Source organism: Scyliorhinus canicula, chromosome 11 (genome assembly GCF_902713615.1).
Source record: "Scyliorhinus canicula chromosome 11, sScyCan1.1, whole genome shotgun sequence".
Taxonomy (NCBI): domain Eukaryota; kingdom Metazoa; phylum Chordata; class Chondrichthyes; order Carcharhiniformes; family Scyliorhinidae; genus Scyliorhinus; species Scyliorhinus canicula.
Window position 1 is genome coordinate 32634638 of NC_052156.1, and position 14755 is coordinate 32649392.

Below are 14755 nucleotides of genomic sequence, written 5' to 3' on the forward strand. Positions count from 1 at the left end.
ATAGCTGCCGTGAGCCTGCATTTGTCCCAAGAATAAGAGATAACATAATGTACCTCCGTTTTGGAAGTGATGGAGGGGGAATAAATAAATCAGAATACCAGAGGAGGCAACATCAACTCATGTCCCTTTTGAAGGTAGTGGTGCCTTCTCCAGTACTGCGGGCCCGGATACCCTGAGTCTCCGCGCCGCAATCACGCTCGGCGCGGGGGTGGAGAATGGGGCGTGGTCGGCACGGCACCAGTCAGATGTCCAGTGTAAATGCAGTTCACTTGGACAGTAGCAAATTCTGAAGAAGCTTGACAAGATAGACACCGAGAGGTTTTCTTTACCTAGCTGGGGAATCTAGACACGGATGCACAGACTTGGAATAAGGAACCGGCCATTTAGTACTGAGATGAAGAGAAATTTCTTATTAATAATAATAATAATAATAATAATAATAATAAAAATAATCTATTATTGTCACAAGTAGGCTTACATTAACACTGCAATGAAGTTACTGTGAAAATCTCCTAGTTGCTGCACTCCGGCGCCTGTTCGGGTACATAAATGGAGATTTCAGAATGTCCAATTCACCTTTTGGGGCTTGTGGGAAGAAACCGGAGCACCCGGAGGAAACCGACACAGGGAGAACGTGCAGGCTCCGCACAGACAGTGACCCAAGCCGGGAATCGAAACTGGGACCCTGGCGCTGGGAAGCAACAGTGCTAACCACTGTGTTACCGTGCCGCCTCATACAAAGGGTAGTGAATATTTCTAGTTCTCTACCCCAGCAGGTTGTGAAGATAGTTGAGGCTGAGAGAGACACATTTTTGGTCTCTGAGGGAATCAAGAAATATGGGGAATGGGCAAGAAAGTGAAGTTCAAGCCCAAGATCGGCTGCGATCGAATTGAGTGGCAAAGCAGGGTCTCGAGGCTGTTTAGTCTACTCTTGCTCTCAGATTTTTATGCTTTTATGGGATAGTCCAGTAAGAAGGAGTTGAACTAGAAGATCAGCCATGATTTTATTGAATAGTGGAGCTGGCTCAAATGGCTTACTTCCTGCTCCTATTTTGTCTGTTCTTACCTTGAACATTCTTGTTATGTGATCCCATGACAGTTACAGTATTCCTTTTGTACTTTAGCTACATGAACCTGATGATTGTGTACAATTTCCCACAGATATTGATGAATGTGCTATTGGAACACACAATTGCACATCAACTGAAACCTGCTTCAACATCCAGGGTGGATTCAGATGCCCAGGTGTGGACTGCCCCCCAAACTACAGAAAAGTGTCTGATATGTAAGTGCTCAACTGTTTCCAGTCATAAAACAAAAGGAAGATCTTTCTGGAAATTAAGATTGATTATTTGTTACTTCTGTAATTGGTGGAGAGGGAGAAGAATCACAGTCATGTACAACATTGAGAGAGGATGTTGCGCTTATGGGACTAGATTTATCTGTACTAAACATCAGCAATTGAGGCAGACGGTGGGAACTTGAGTATGTCAATCTTACTGTGGGTTATCATAGAATCCCTACAGTGCGAAAGGAGGCCATTCGGCCCACCGTGTCTACCCCTACTCTCTGAAAGAGCACCCTACCTAGGCTCACTTCCCGCCCCCATCCCGTAACGTCACCTAACCTGCACATCCCTGGACACTAATGGGCAATTCAGCATAGCCAATCCACCTAACCTGCTCATCTTTGGACTGTGGGAGGAAACCAGAGTAACCTAGTAAACCTCAAGGGGAGAAAGTGCAAACTCCACCCAAGGCCGGTATTGAACCCAGGCCCCTGACACTGCGAGGCAGCAGTGCTAGCCACAGTGACACCCCTAATAGGATTAATTCTTCTGTAATCCGAATATGCCACAGAGAGGACATAAGTATTGATTATTTTTCCTGGGGTGAATTCACAAACACTGAGGGGCATCAACCGAGGAGCAATTTTAAGTTTCAAACTCATCTCTGAATGAGAATGTGACGTATGGGCCTCATCAAAAGTGCTGCTCTGAACACTCTGCTATATTCCTGGTGGAATTGGTCAGCCTGTTTTCAGTTAGGACATGTTGTGAATTCGAGAACCGAGGTTCCACATGAACTGCTGCATCCAAACTGCGCCAAAGTAGCACCGGATGCCACAATGTCTCGGGTGACCAGGTCCTGAAAAAGCAATTATCCCTCAAAAATGAAACCAGGTCTACACTGATTGCAGGACCCAGCATGTGGAATTAATTTACAAATTAGATGAGCCTTCTGGAGTCGGATCGGAAGATCAGCCTCAGTCTTTATTTTTATGGTCCCGGAAAAAATAGAAATGTTCCTGATGGACCCATTTTAAAAAGCCTCAAGCCTGCTGTTGGCATGTTTGAGGTCCCTCCACAATCGCCTCTTCTTTTCCCCACCCTCATCAGCCCCCACCTTTGCTGGTTAGCTCAGCCAAGGGGTCAGCCATTTTCTGGCTCCTCCTGACTGGCCATATGTAGTAAGCACGGGCAACACAGTAGCACAGTGGTTAGCACAATTGCTTCACAGCTCCAGGGTCCCAGGTTCGATTCCCGGCTTGGGTCACTGTCTGTGCGGAGTCTGCGTGTTCTCCTCGTGTGTGCGTGGGTTTCCTCCGGGTGCTCTGGTTTCCTCCCACAGTCCAAAGATGTGCGGGTTAGGTGGATTGGCCATGCTAAATTGCCCTTAGTGTCCAAAATTGCCCTTAGTGTTGGGTGGGGTTACTGGGTTATGGGGTGATGGGGATAGGTGTGGGCTTGGGTAGGGTGCTCTTTCCAAGAGTCGGTGCAGATTTGATGGGCCGAATGGCCTCCTTCTGCACTGTAATTTCTATGATTCTATGATTCAAACCCAGTTGGTGCCCGTGACCCTCTAGCAGCATTAAATTTAAGTCCAAAGTTAATTTGCCTAAATTGTACAGCCAACCCTCCACAGGATACTAGCACCCATTGGGGTGCGCATTGAATTCCTGGTAAATGTTTCCTTGAATTAATATTTCCTTTTTTTTAATTTTATGGGGTATTTCTTGGGGGCTTATGGGGTGTTTCTGGGAGGTTATGGGATATTTCATGGGGGTTATTGGGGTATTTATTGGGGGGTTATATGGGGTATTTATTGGAGGTGTATGCGGTATACTTATTAGGGGTTGGGGGCTTATGGGATGTTTCTGGGGGTTATATGGAGTATTGATTGGGGGATGTATGGAATATTTATTTGGGGGTATATGGTTTTTTTGGGGGGCTATGTGGGGTATTTATTGGGGGTATATGGGGTATACTTATTGGGGGCTTATGGGGTATATCTTGGGGGCTTATGGGGTGTTTCTGGGGTTATTTGATATTTCCTCAGCGGTATATGGAGTATTTATTGGGGGATATATGGGGTATTTATTGGGGGGGTTATATAGAGTATTTATGGATGGCTTTATGGGGTATTTATTGGGAGTATGTGGGGTATTCATTTGGGGTTGGGAGGTATATGTGGTATTTCTTGGGGTATATCAGGTCATTCCTGGGGGTCATGGGTATTTCTTGGCGGGTATATGGGGTATTTCTTGGAGGTTGGGTAGTATATGGGGTATTTCTTGAGGGTTATGGGGTAATTCTTGGGGGAGGCTATGGGGTATTTCTTGAGGGTTGTTTTGGGATGTTTATGGGGTATTTATTGGGGTGGGGGGGTTATGGTCTATTTTGGGGGAATTGTGGGGTATTTCTTGGGGGGGGGGATTATGGGTTAATTTACTGGGGGGGGGGGAGTTGTGGGGTATTTCCGGTTCAGACGCCATGGAGTTGCTCCCGGGAGCTGCGTTGCCCTCTTGGGGGGGGGGGGGGGGGAGGTTTGTGGGGCATTTCCTGGGGGCGTGGGCTTTTTTCTGGGGGGGTTCTGGGGTATTTCTTGGGGGGGGGGGGTGGTTATGGTCTATTTTTGGGGGGGGGGTTATGGGCTATTTCCTGGGAGGGGTGTTATGGACTATTTTTCTGGGGGGAGGGATATTTCCTGGGGGGGGGATATTTCCTGGGGGGGGGTTATGGGCTATTTTTCTGGTGGGGGTATTTCTTGTTGGGGGGTTATGGGCTATTTTTCTAGGGGGTATTATTGGGGGGGGATTTATGGGCTATTTTTCTGTGGGTATTTCTTGTTGGGGGCGTTATGGGCTATTTTTCTGGGGGTATTTCTTGTTGGGGGTGTTATGGGCTATTTTTCTGGGGGTATTTCGTGTTGGGGGCGTTATGGGCTATTTTTCTGGGGGGGGGTATTTCGTGTTGGGGGCGTTATGGGCTATTTTTCTGGGGGGGTATTTCGTGTTGGGGGCGTTATGGGCTATTTTTCTGCGGGGAATTTCTTGTTGGGGGCGTTATGGGCTATTTTTCTGGGGGTATTTCTTGTTGGGGCCTTATGGGCTATTTCTCTGGGGGTATTTCTTGTTGGGGGTGTTACGGGCTATTTCTCTGGGGGTATTTCTTGTTGGGGGTGTTACGGGCTATTTTTCTGGGGGTGTATTTCTTGTTGGGGGTGTTACGGGCTATTTTTCTGGGGGTGTATTTCTTGTTGGGGGTGTTACGGGCTATTTTTCTGGGGGTGTATTTCTTGTTGGGGGCATTATGGGCTATTTTTCGGGGGGTATTTCTTGTTGGGGGTGTTATGGGCTATTTTTCTGGGGGTATTTCTTGTTGGGGCCTTATGGGCTATTTCTCTGGGGGTATTTCATGTTGGGGGTGTTACGGGCTATTTCTCTGGGGGTATTTCTTGTTGGGGGTGTTACGGGCTATTTTTCTGGGGGTGTATTTCTTGTTGGGGGTGTTATGGGCTATTTTTCTGCGGGGTATTTCTTGTTGGGGGTGTTACGGGCTATTTCTCTGGGGGTATTTCTTGTTGGGGGTGTTACGGGCTATTTTTCTGGGGGTATTTCTTGGGGTGTTATGGGCTATTTTTCTGCGGGGAATTTCTTGTTGGGGGCGTTATGGGCTATTTTTCTGGGGGTGTATTTCTTGTTGGGGGCGTTAAGGGCTATTTTTCTGGGGGGGATTTCTTGGGGGGGATTTATGGGCTATTTTTCTGGGGGGTTATTTCTTAGGGGAGTTTATGGGCTATTTTTCTGGTGGGGGTATTTCTTGGTGGGGTGTTTATGGGCTATTTTTCTAGGGGTGTATTTCTTGGTGGGATGTTTATCGGCTATTTTTCTGGGGGGTATTTCTTGTGGGGGGGGCGTTATGGGGTATTTCCTGGGGTCCGCTCCCAGACACAAGCCGCGTTCTTTCCTTACCAGCTCCGATGATGAGCAAAGAGGCGAGAAGCGGCACAGCTCCTGGGAGCAGCTCCATGGCATCTGAACCGGAGACTAATATTTCCTTTTGTGACCATTTATCATGTGTTAACCAAGTCCAAAGAATAAGTGTATGAGATGGTTCATTTATTTGGACTATCTCAAAAATGCCCCAACATTTTGTAATGTTTGTATTTTGCAAATCAAAAAAAAACTTGTGCCACACAAAATATTGCCTTTGTTAATTGGTCTTTTTACATAATGCCTGAGTACATTCATTTCATAAGTTCGTAAGATACAGGAGCAAAATTAGGCCATTCAGACCATAGAATGGCGGAGCAAACTCGATCATGGCTGATATGTTCCTCATTGAAAATGCAAAGTCTTTATAAAATGACTGGCTAGACCTCAGTTAGATCTATTGGCCAGATGTTTCTGGCCCCGTTGCAGCGATGAGCCAAGCAAAAGTCCATTGACCTAAGTGAGAACGGAAAGAAGAACGTAAGAACTAGGAGTAGGAGTAGGCAATTCAGCCCCTCGAACCTGCTCCGCCATTCAATACGATCATGGCTTCACAGCCTCAACTCCACTTTCCTGCCCATTCTCCATAACCCTTCAGCCCATTACTAATTACAAATCTGTCTATTTCCCCCTTAAATGTACCCAAAGTCCCGGTATCCACTGCACTCTGGGTAGTAACTTCCACAGATTCATGACCATTCGAGAGAAGTAATTTCTCTTCATCTCTGTTTTAAATCTGCTACCCCTTATCCTAAAACTATGACCTCTTCTGTGACATTTCCCCACAAAAGGAAACATCCGCTCTATGTCTACTTTGTAATACCTTTTATCACCTTATATACCTCAATTAGATCTCCTCTCATTCTGAAACTCGAGGGGTTATAGGCATAAACTGCTCAATTTCTTTTAATAAGACAAACCTCTCATCTCCGGAATCAAACTAGTGGAAATCCTACCCATAGTGTCCAGTTCTGGGCACTGGACATTAGAAAGGACATTCAGGCCTTGGTGAGGTTGAAGGAGTAACTTACTAGAAAGGTAGCATGTTCAAGGGAGTTTGTGGGGAGACAAAGGAGCTGGAACTGCTTTGATTAGAGCAGCGAAGGTTTAAATGGAGACATTAATGGGAGATTAATGGAAGTGTTGAAAACTACAAGGGGCATTGACACAGTAGATAGAGAGAAAGTATTCTCACTGTCAGGAGGGTCAGTAATCAGAGCAGGCAGATTTAGAACAATTGGCAAAAGCGCAAGTGGAGAGATGGAGGTTTTGTTTAAAAATCAGCGCTATGTTGTGATCTGGAATGGATTGACAGAAAGGTTGGTGGAAGCAGAATTATTAGTACTTTTCAAAGGGAATTGGGTCTCTACTTAATAAGATAGAACTTGCAGGGCTGTGAGGAGAAACCAGGGGAGGGTTTAATTTTCTCTCATTCAGAGCTGGCACAGATTTGCTTCAATGTTATGAGTCTATGACATTTAGAATAATTTCCAGAAACCTATCAATCAAAAATGTCATTGCAGCCATTGCTCATGTTCTCTGACAGAAAGAAACAGTTTGTACAGAGCAAATGCAATAAATGACTAAATTAGTTTGAGTTTTCTTTGCACATGGTTTGACCAGCTTAGGGTCATAACTGTGCTGAATTGATAATTATTTCTTATAGTCTATTTTATGTGGCTGTAAAACAACAATAATGGCTCCTGACTATGCAATGCTTTCCAAACTCTTTTACACATACCTTTCTTAATTTTGTGTGCTGTGGGAACTTTACTGTGAGGAGACTTTGGCCTTGTTTTATTACTTACAACAAAGTAAATAAGTTGGCATTTCCTTCTCAGGCGCTGTGAACGCATGATGTGTCCCAACTACATGGATTGCCAGAATACACCAATCAGAATCACCTACTACCAGCTGACATTTCCAACCAATGTCCAGATTCCGAGCACCATTTTCCGTATTGCGCCATCGCCTGTATATATGGGAGATAGCATTGTCCTGACCATCACTAAAGGAAATACTGAAAATTTCTTCAGTACACGGAAGGTGAACGCATACACTGGGGTTGTCTATGTGCAGCGTCAGTTCACAGCATCCAAAGATTTCTTACTTGATGTTGAAATGAAACTCTGGCGCCAGGGAATGTTCACTTCATTCCTTGCTAAAATTTACGTATTTGTTTCAGCTCATCCTTTCTAAAGCAATCACTGTACCTGTTGTGCACGATATAACTTTACAGCTCAACACTAATCTGCCCACAAGGCCAATATACATGATGGGAGGACTTTTGACTTTGAAGTCCCTGGAAGTGAAACCCTGGCTATACTCAAAAGATATCGTCTATTTTACACACTCATCAAAAATCAATATCACATCCGATTTATCCAAAATCATCGTGAGAAGTTTCAGCCACTGCATCTCTTATTTGCCCCAATCAGAATATATAATTATATTTGCAAAATAACTTAATCAGACTGCGATATCTATGTGTGGAACACAGCCTACCTGAGTGACATCAGAATTGTGGATGCCTAGCCATCATGGTAAATTAGACCAATCCTACAGAACAGGTTTCACAATCCCATGTATATTCAGTTCATTTTTTTTTCAGCAAGATAAACGTTAAAAAAGGCAGATTTTAAACAGATTTGAAGCAGATTGTGGGGCATTGCCATTCACACTGCAGCACATCATCATCTCTGTGGGACTTTAGAATGACAAATAAAATAAAAGTGCACTTCAAGCTCCCTATAAGAACCTTTTCTAATCAGGACAATGGATGTAATCTCATCTTGCCGTAATGCAAAACTGCGATAGCGAATTGACAACCACGTGAATAGGGATGTAAGACAGGTTACTAATTCTCTATTACCCCTGCTGCAAAGTGACCAAGATTAATGTTAACCCCAGTGTTTCTTGGAGTGGCGCATGTAACTGGAATACGATAACGTGGAATTGCTTTTCTAAGGTCCTCGGGTCTGTTGATTGGTTACATTTCCTACAAGGCTTTTGTTATTCAACTCAATTTCTTTTTATACTATTCCAGCCAACTCTAATTTTAAAGTAGATTTCTGACCTTCAGGGGGATTTTGAACTTTACTGCAAATCACGTGTTGAGATGTTGAAAGAAATGGTTGGCACGAGAATCGGTAATATTTTGTGCAAAACCAGAATGTTTCAACAAAAGTATAAACTGGAATATATTTGCTCTTTCGTTTTATTGCAACTAGCTTTATGAAGTAATCATGATTCTGGTGCTATGAAACGTTTATTTTTCTCAGCCATTATTTCATACATTATTAAGCACAGCTGATATTTACTTAAATGTACAGCAAATCTGAAATCTAAAATGTTTACACATTTTCTACATATGTAATTTTGGGACTTGAGACTGTTTGTTGTCATATGAAAGTTTATTCTGTATTAATAACCCTCAAAGGGTTAAACATGTTGTCATTCTTAGCCATGTAGCCATGTAATGAACTTTGTTTAAACATGGACATAGAATTCAGATAGAAAATAAAGTCAGTCTTTATATAAATGTGTAAGATGTTTTTGTTCATACTTTGCATAGTTCTGTGTAGATGCCAGGACCATGAATTCTTTGGATTTTACCATGGCAATAATAATAATAATATTTATTGTCACAAGTAGGCTTACATTAACACTGCAATAAAGTTATTGTGAAAATCCCCTAGTCGTCACATTCCGGCACCTGTTCGGGTACACTGAGGGAGAATTCAGAATGCCCAAATTACCTAACAGCACATCTTTCAGGACTTGTGGGAGTAAACCGGAGCACCCGGAGGAAACCCACGCAGACACGGGGAGAACGTGCAGACTCCGCACAGATGGTGACCCAAGCCGGGAATTGAAGCTCGGACCCTGCCGCTGTATGAAGTGTGTATAGCACATTCCATGCTGAAAGTAAGCTATGCACTACATTGGTAACGGCTCTACTGGAGGCATTCGGAGACCCATGCCTGAAACTGATGAAAGCAAATAGGGGGATTTTACCCCTTCCCAAATTGCCAAATAATGTCACTGACAAAAGTCTTTTACATGTGGCCTAACCAGCAGTTCGAGACCAGTGCCAAAAAAGGTAAATTTTAAAAGAAATCAACTAAATATGGAGCATAATGGGATTGGAATGCTCCATTAGAGTATTCTGTTGTCAGCCTTTGCCCAACTCCTTCCCAACCACCTATGTTCCCAACCCCAGAATCTGGAGCTGCTGCCGTTGCCATTGTGGAGCCAGAAAGCTGCTCTGGATGCCTAGTTGGCTTCTGCTGCTTGCCCAAGTGTGCGGCTGAGGCCGGGGTCCAGGTTTTGAGTGAGCCTTGGGCCTTTGGCCTGTGGGTCACACTTCCAGCGTACCATCAATGTCAGGCCTGAAAATTGGCTGAACCAAATTTGCGCTGTCCTATAGTAGTTTATTGGATTCGGCCTAGTTCGTCATTCACCCTTTCTAAAACAACGTAGTTATTTAATTTTAAAATTTCACTGCATATTTATTGCAAATAATCGTGCTGTATGTCTTTGAGATTTTAACGCTATTGCTTGAGGCAGAGTTCCCACTAACCCAGAAATATCATTTAATCATTTAACATCATTGATTGGTTGCCAAGAAAGATTAAATTACAACCAATCAGCTGCAGATGAGTGACTTGTCTTTTATGTTGTGATTTGTCTCTGGCGATGAAGACGGATTAATTTGTAAATATGGCTAAGAAACATAGTGATTGTCACCAATCATGGCCGGGATTATCCGATCCTGCGCCGGGTCAGAGAATCGCTTGGGGGGGGGGGGGGGGGGGGGGGCGCGAGAATCGCGGCACGCCGCACCGACCGACACCGGGCCACTGATTCTCCGGCACCGAATCTCCGCCACCCGCGGGGTCGCCACCGCGTCGGTCGGGGCCGTTGAAAACGACACCACCGCCGGTGATGCTCTGCGCCTCAATAGGCAGAGTGCCCGCCTAGTTCGGCCGAGTCCCTCCGGTGTGGGTTACATATGGTCCCACCCGGCGGGACCTCGGAGTTCTGGCTGCGGGGGCCGTCCTGGTGGGAGGTGGGGGATCCGACTCCGGGGGGGGGGGGTCCTCCACGGTGGCCTGGTCCACGATCGGGGTCTACCGATCGGCGGGCCAGCTAATTCCGTGGGGGGCCTATGTTCCTCCATGCCGGGCCCCTGTAGAGCTCTGCCATATTGCCCGGGGGCTGGAGCGGAGGGAGGAACCCACGCGCATGCGGGACGCGCGCCGGCCGTGGCGCGCATGCACGGACCCGCGCTGGCCATGGTGCGCCTGCTTTCGCGTGCCGGAGCAGCGGACACCACTCCGGCGCCGTACTAGCCCCCTAGGAAGGGGTGAATACCTGGGCCTGGTGGCCCGTTGATGCCGGAGTGGCTCGCACCGCTTTTGACACCGGCATCAGAACTTGGCCGCGGGATCAGTGAATCCTGGCCCCTGTCTGTGTTTCTATGGGTTAATTAGGTGAAATTAAATCTCAAAATAATGGGCTGGATTTTGCAGTCAGTGGCGAAGGAATATAACTCCCAGTCGACCTTGAAGAAAGCTGATCCAAAAGGGATTCAGCAATCTCTAGAGCGGGTATCCTCTTCCCTGATCTCAATTTGAATCCTACCTCAAATCAAGGGTATCTCCAGGCATCCAGACCTTGCGATATCATCATGCAGGATAAGCAACCAATCACGTTGAAGTATCTCAAGAACAAATGAGGAAAGAAAAGCACTTAATTTCTCATTTCAAAATCATTCAGACAGGAAAATAGCCGCCATGCACATGGGATTAAAGAATAGATGCTAAATTATCGAACAAACTTCAAAAATACAAAAATGTTGAATTTCTTCATCAAGAAATGCACCTGGCAGCCATTTTCCCACACTCTAAGCCCCAGGCTCTCCGTCCAGGTTCCCAACCCCAATGTTCACTCAGCCACAAAGCCTGTTTTATATACCACATCAGCCATTTGTGTGTTAGGTTGAACATTTTCTTTTGTGATATATGAATTTCTGTACTGGTGTGATGCCAGATAAGTAGGCCGTACATCTCAACGATTGATGCAGCATAGCAAAGAGCATGTCCCTTTGGATGTTCGCAATAGTGAGAAATGACCATTTTCAACCAAGTCCGTTCTTGCAAAACTCAAAAAATAACAACTACCGTTAGATGTGATTCTGCCATTGGACAACACTTGCTGAACAATCCTGAGTTTGCTAACAATGAAAGTAAAAGCCAATTTAAGATTATCAGTCAGGCTCACAATGCGGCTCATTTATGCTTGCTAGAAGCTATGTATCTTCTGTGAGGGCCCTTCTTGTTGATTCCCATATTTCCCATTTATTTTACTTTGTCATCATCATTTTGATCATGGATGTTTAATGGTCATACACCTTTAAGTCATGATGTGGAGATGCTGGCGTTGGACTGGGGTTGAGCGCAGCAAGAAGTCTTACAAGCACCAGGTTAAAGTCCCAACAGGTTTGTTTCAAACACGAGCTTTCGGAGCGTAGCTCCTTCCTCAGGTGAATGTTTGAAACAAACCTGTTGGACTTTAACCTGGTGTTGTAAGACTTCTACCTTTAAGTCAAGCAGAGGAAGTGAGGAACTCAAAAATTGCAAATAGTACACTGTGCTATTGGAGATTTAGCTTTTGCACAGCTGAATGCAGACTTTCTGGCACCCGAGAGATCGGAGGGATTTGGTTCAATTGGTTGGCTGGTGGCCAATTAATTGGCCAAGGCCGTATTCTGCCTGGCAACAGGCAGTGATTGGGTCCTACCCCTGTGGGATGGTTTTCAGAGAACCCAGGAAGAGATAGTCGGGTCCGGGGTGCTGGTAAGAGAAGCTGTGAGCTGTTGTCTCTCTTGTTCTCTCTCTTTTGCTCCAGAAATGCTGCCTGTCTGCTATTACCTGAACCTGCAGAGATGTTTTGAGACCTGGATGAATCTACCATTGAAACCATTACAAACTGAAAGCAAAAACCTCCAACTGAAGGCCTAGACTGAAGACAGGTGTACTGGAAAACCCCAGGGTGGCAGCACTGTTGCCTCACAGCACCAGGGGTCAATGTTCAATTCCGACCTCGGGCTATTGTCTGTGTGGAGTTTGTACATTCTCCCCGTATCTGCGTGGACTTCCTCTGGGTGCTCCGGTTACCTCCCACAGACCATTGATGTGCAGGTTAGGTGGATTGGCCATGCTAAATTTCCCCTTGGTGTCCAGGAATGTGCAGGTTAGGTTATGGGATTATGGGGACAGTCAGGGGTGGATACCTGTAAATGCGCAGAGTGATCATTCGAAGGGTCGGTGCAGACTTGACGGGCTGAATGGCCTCCTTCTGCACTGTAGGGATTCTATGATTTTATGTAAGTGCTGACTTCTCTGAGGACAAGGGGGGAGCTGAAACAAGGCAGTTGAAGCAGCATTTGAAGACAGAATCCCTGACAAGAGTCAGATCTTTTCTGTAAAGCAGTTTCAAGAGAAATCTTTCTCGAAGAATAGCTCTGTAAAGCAAGTATTACTCTGTGCCGTTGGTATTTAAGGTGGATTGAGTGCTGAGATGGCTTATTCTCTTGTTCAAGTGGGAATAAGAATAGCAATTAAGGGTATTGTATTCACTGTGTTGAATAGTGTTGTCTGAGAGGTAGTTGTAAGTTATTTTCTGGTGTGATGTTAAGATTTTAATACTTTCTGAGTAATAAAGTTTCTTTTAATATATCATTATTTCTTTGTGTAATCACTCCTGGAGCGAAGTACCCTTTCCTCAGTCGCAAAATAAAAATATAATATTGGGGTTTCTGTCTAGTACCCTTGCCACGGTTAGGGTCTGGTCTGGAATCGTAATACCTGTTGCCGGGCAGAATACGGACGTTGGCCAATTTATTGACCACCACCCAACAAATTGAACCGAATTCCTCTGATCTCTCGGGTGCCAGGAAGTACGAGTTCTGCTGTTCAAAAGCTAACTTTCCAATAGCACAATGTACTATTTTCCAACTTTTTGTTCAGTTCCTCACATCCGCTGCTCGACTTAAAGGTATATGCGCGTTAAATACCCATGGATCAAAATGATGACCACAAACTGAAAGGAATGGGAAATAAGGGAATCAACAGAAGGGCCCTTACAGTTCACACCCAGGGACCTGTACTCTGTGGGAAAAAAAGGAACATTGCCTATTTTTTGAACTAAGCAGAATTATTGACAACCATACTTTCCTTGTGCATTCTCCATGGCAACATCTTGACCAATCAAAGTTGACTTGCCAACAATTAGCACCCTTTTCTCATTTAGTATAAATGTTGCTGAATTTTGAAATTTGACACTCTTGCGTCTGTCCTGATTTAGGCAAGATGGAAAGTTTTTACACAAATTCAGTTTTAGGGATAAACCGGTGTGAGAATGGATGAAGAAACCAGCTGTGAAGAAGATGCCCAGGACCGGAATGCACCATGAGAAAGGACCAGCCACTAGACTGATCTTGAGAAGCATGTGTCAGAATGGGTCCTCAAATATTGTTAGAATGGTCACATCATCACCAGAAATGCAACTCGTATATCCCACTGCAGTGGGCCAAATCAAACCCTCAATGCAGCAATGGCTTCAGACCAATAGCTGGTTGGTGCAGCTGCTCTAAGGAGAAGGTCAAGGTTACATGGACACATAGATACATAGAAGATAGGAGCAGAAGGAGGCCTTTTGGCCCTTCGAGCCTGCTCCACTATTCATCACGATCATGGCTGATCATCCAACTCAGTAGCCTAATCCTGCTTTTCCCCATAGCCTTTGATCCCATTCTCTCCAAGTGCTATATCCAGCCGCCTCTTGAATCTATTCAAAGTTTTAGCACCAACTATTTCCTGCGGTAATGAATTCCACAGGCTCACCACTCTTTGTGAGAAGAAATCTCACCTTATCTCTGTCCAAAATGGTTTACCCTGAATCCTCAGACTGTGACCCTTGGTTCTGAACACACCCATCATTGGTAACATCTTCCCTGCATCTACCCTGCCTAGTCCTGTTCGAATTTTATAAGTATCTATGAGATTGCCCCCTCATTCTTCTGAACTCCAGCGAGAACAATCCCAACCTAGTCAATCTCTCCTCATATGACAGTCCCACCATCCCTGAAATCAATCTGGTAAATATTCGCTGCACTCCCTCGAGAGCAAGAACATCCTTCCTCAGAGGAGACCAAAACTGCACACAATACTCCAGGTGGGCCTCACCTTGGGCAGCACGGTAGCACAAGTGGATAGCACTGTGGCTTCACAGCGCCAGGGTCCCAGGTTCGATTCGCCACTGGGTCACTGTCTGTGCGGAGTCTGCACGTTCTCCCCATGTCTGCGTGGGTTTCCTTCGGGTGCTGTGGTTTCCTCCCACAGTCCAAAGATGTGCAGGTTAGGTGGATTGGCCATGATAAATTGCCCTTTGTGACCAAGAAGGTTAGGAGGGGTTA

General features: G+C 45.2%; 1 protein-coding gene across 5 annotated transcripts in view; it reads left to right on the plus strand.

Annotated features, from left to right (window-relative positions):
• The window catches only part of fbln2 (fibulin 2), a 248158-nt gene extending 239343 nt beyond the window's left edge, over positions 1-8815 (plus strand). For all 5 annotated transcript variants that reach the window (XM_038812722.1, XM_038812724.1, XM_038812721.1 and 2 more), the window contains 2 exons: positions 1162-1285; positions 7116-8815. In XM_038812722.1, coding sequence (XP_038668650.1) covers positions 1162-1285; positions 7116-7473 — 482 coding nt within the window. In that variant the 3' untranslated portion in view covers positions 7474-8815. The remainder of the gene's footprint in view (positions 1-1161; positions 1286-7115) is intronic.
• Positions 8816-14755: the final 5940 nt, after the last annotated feature.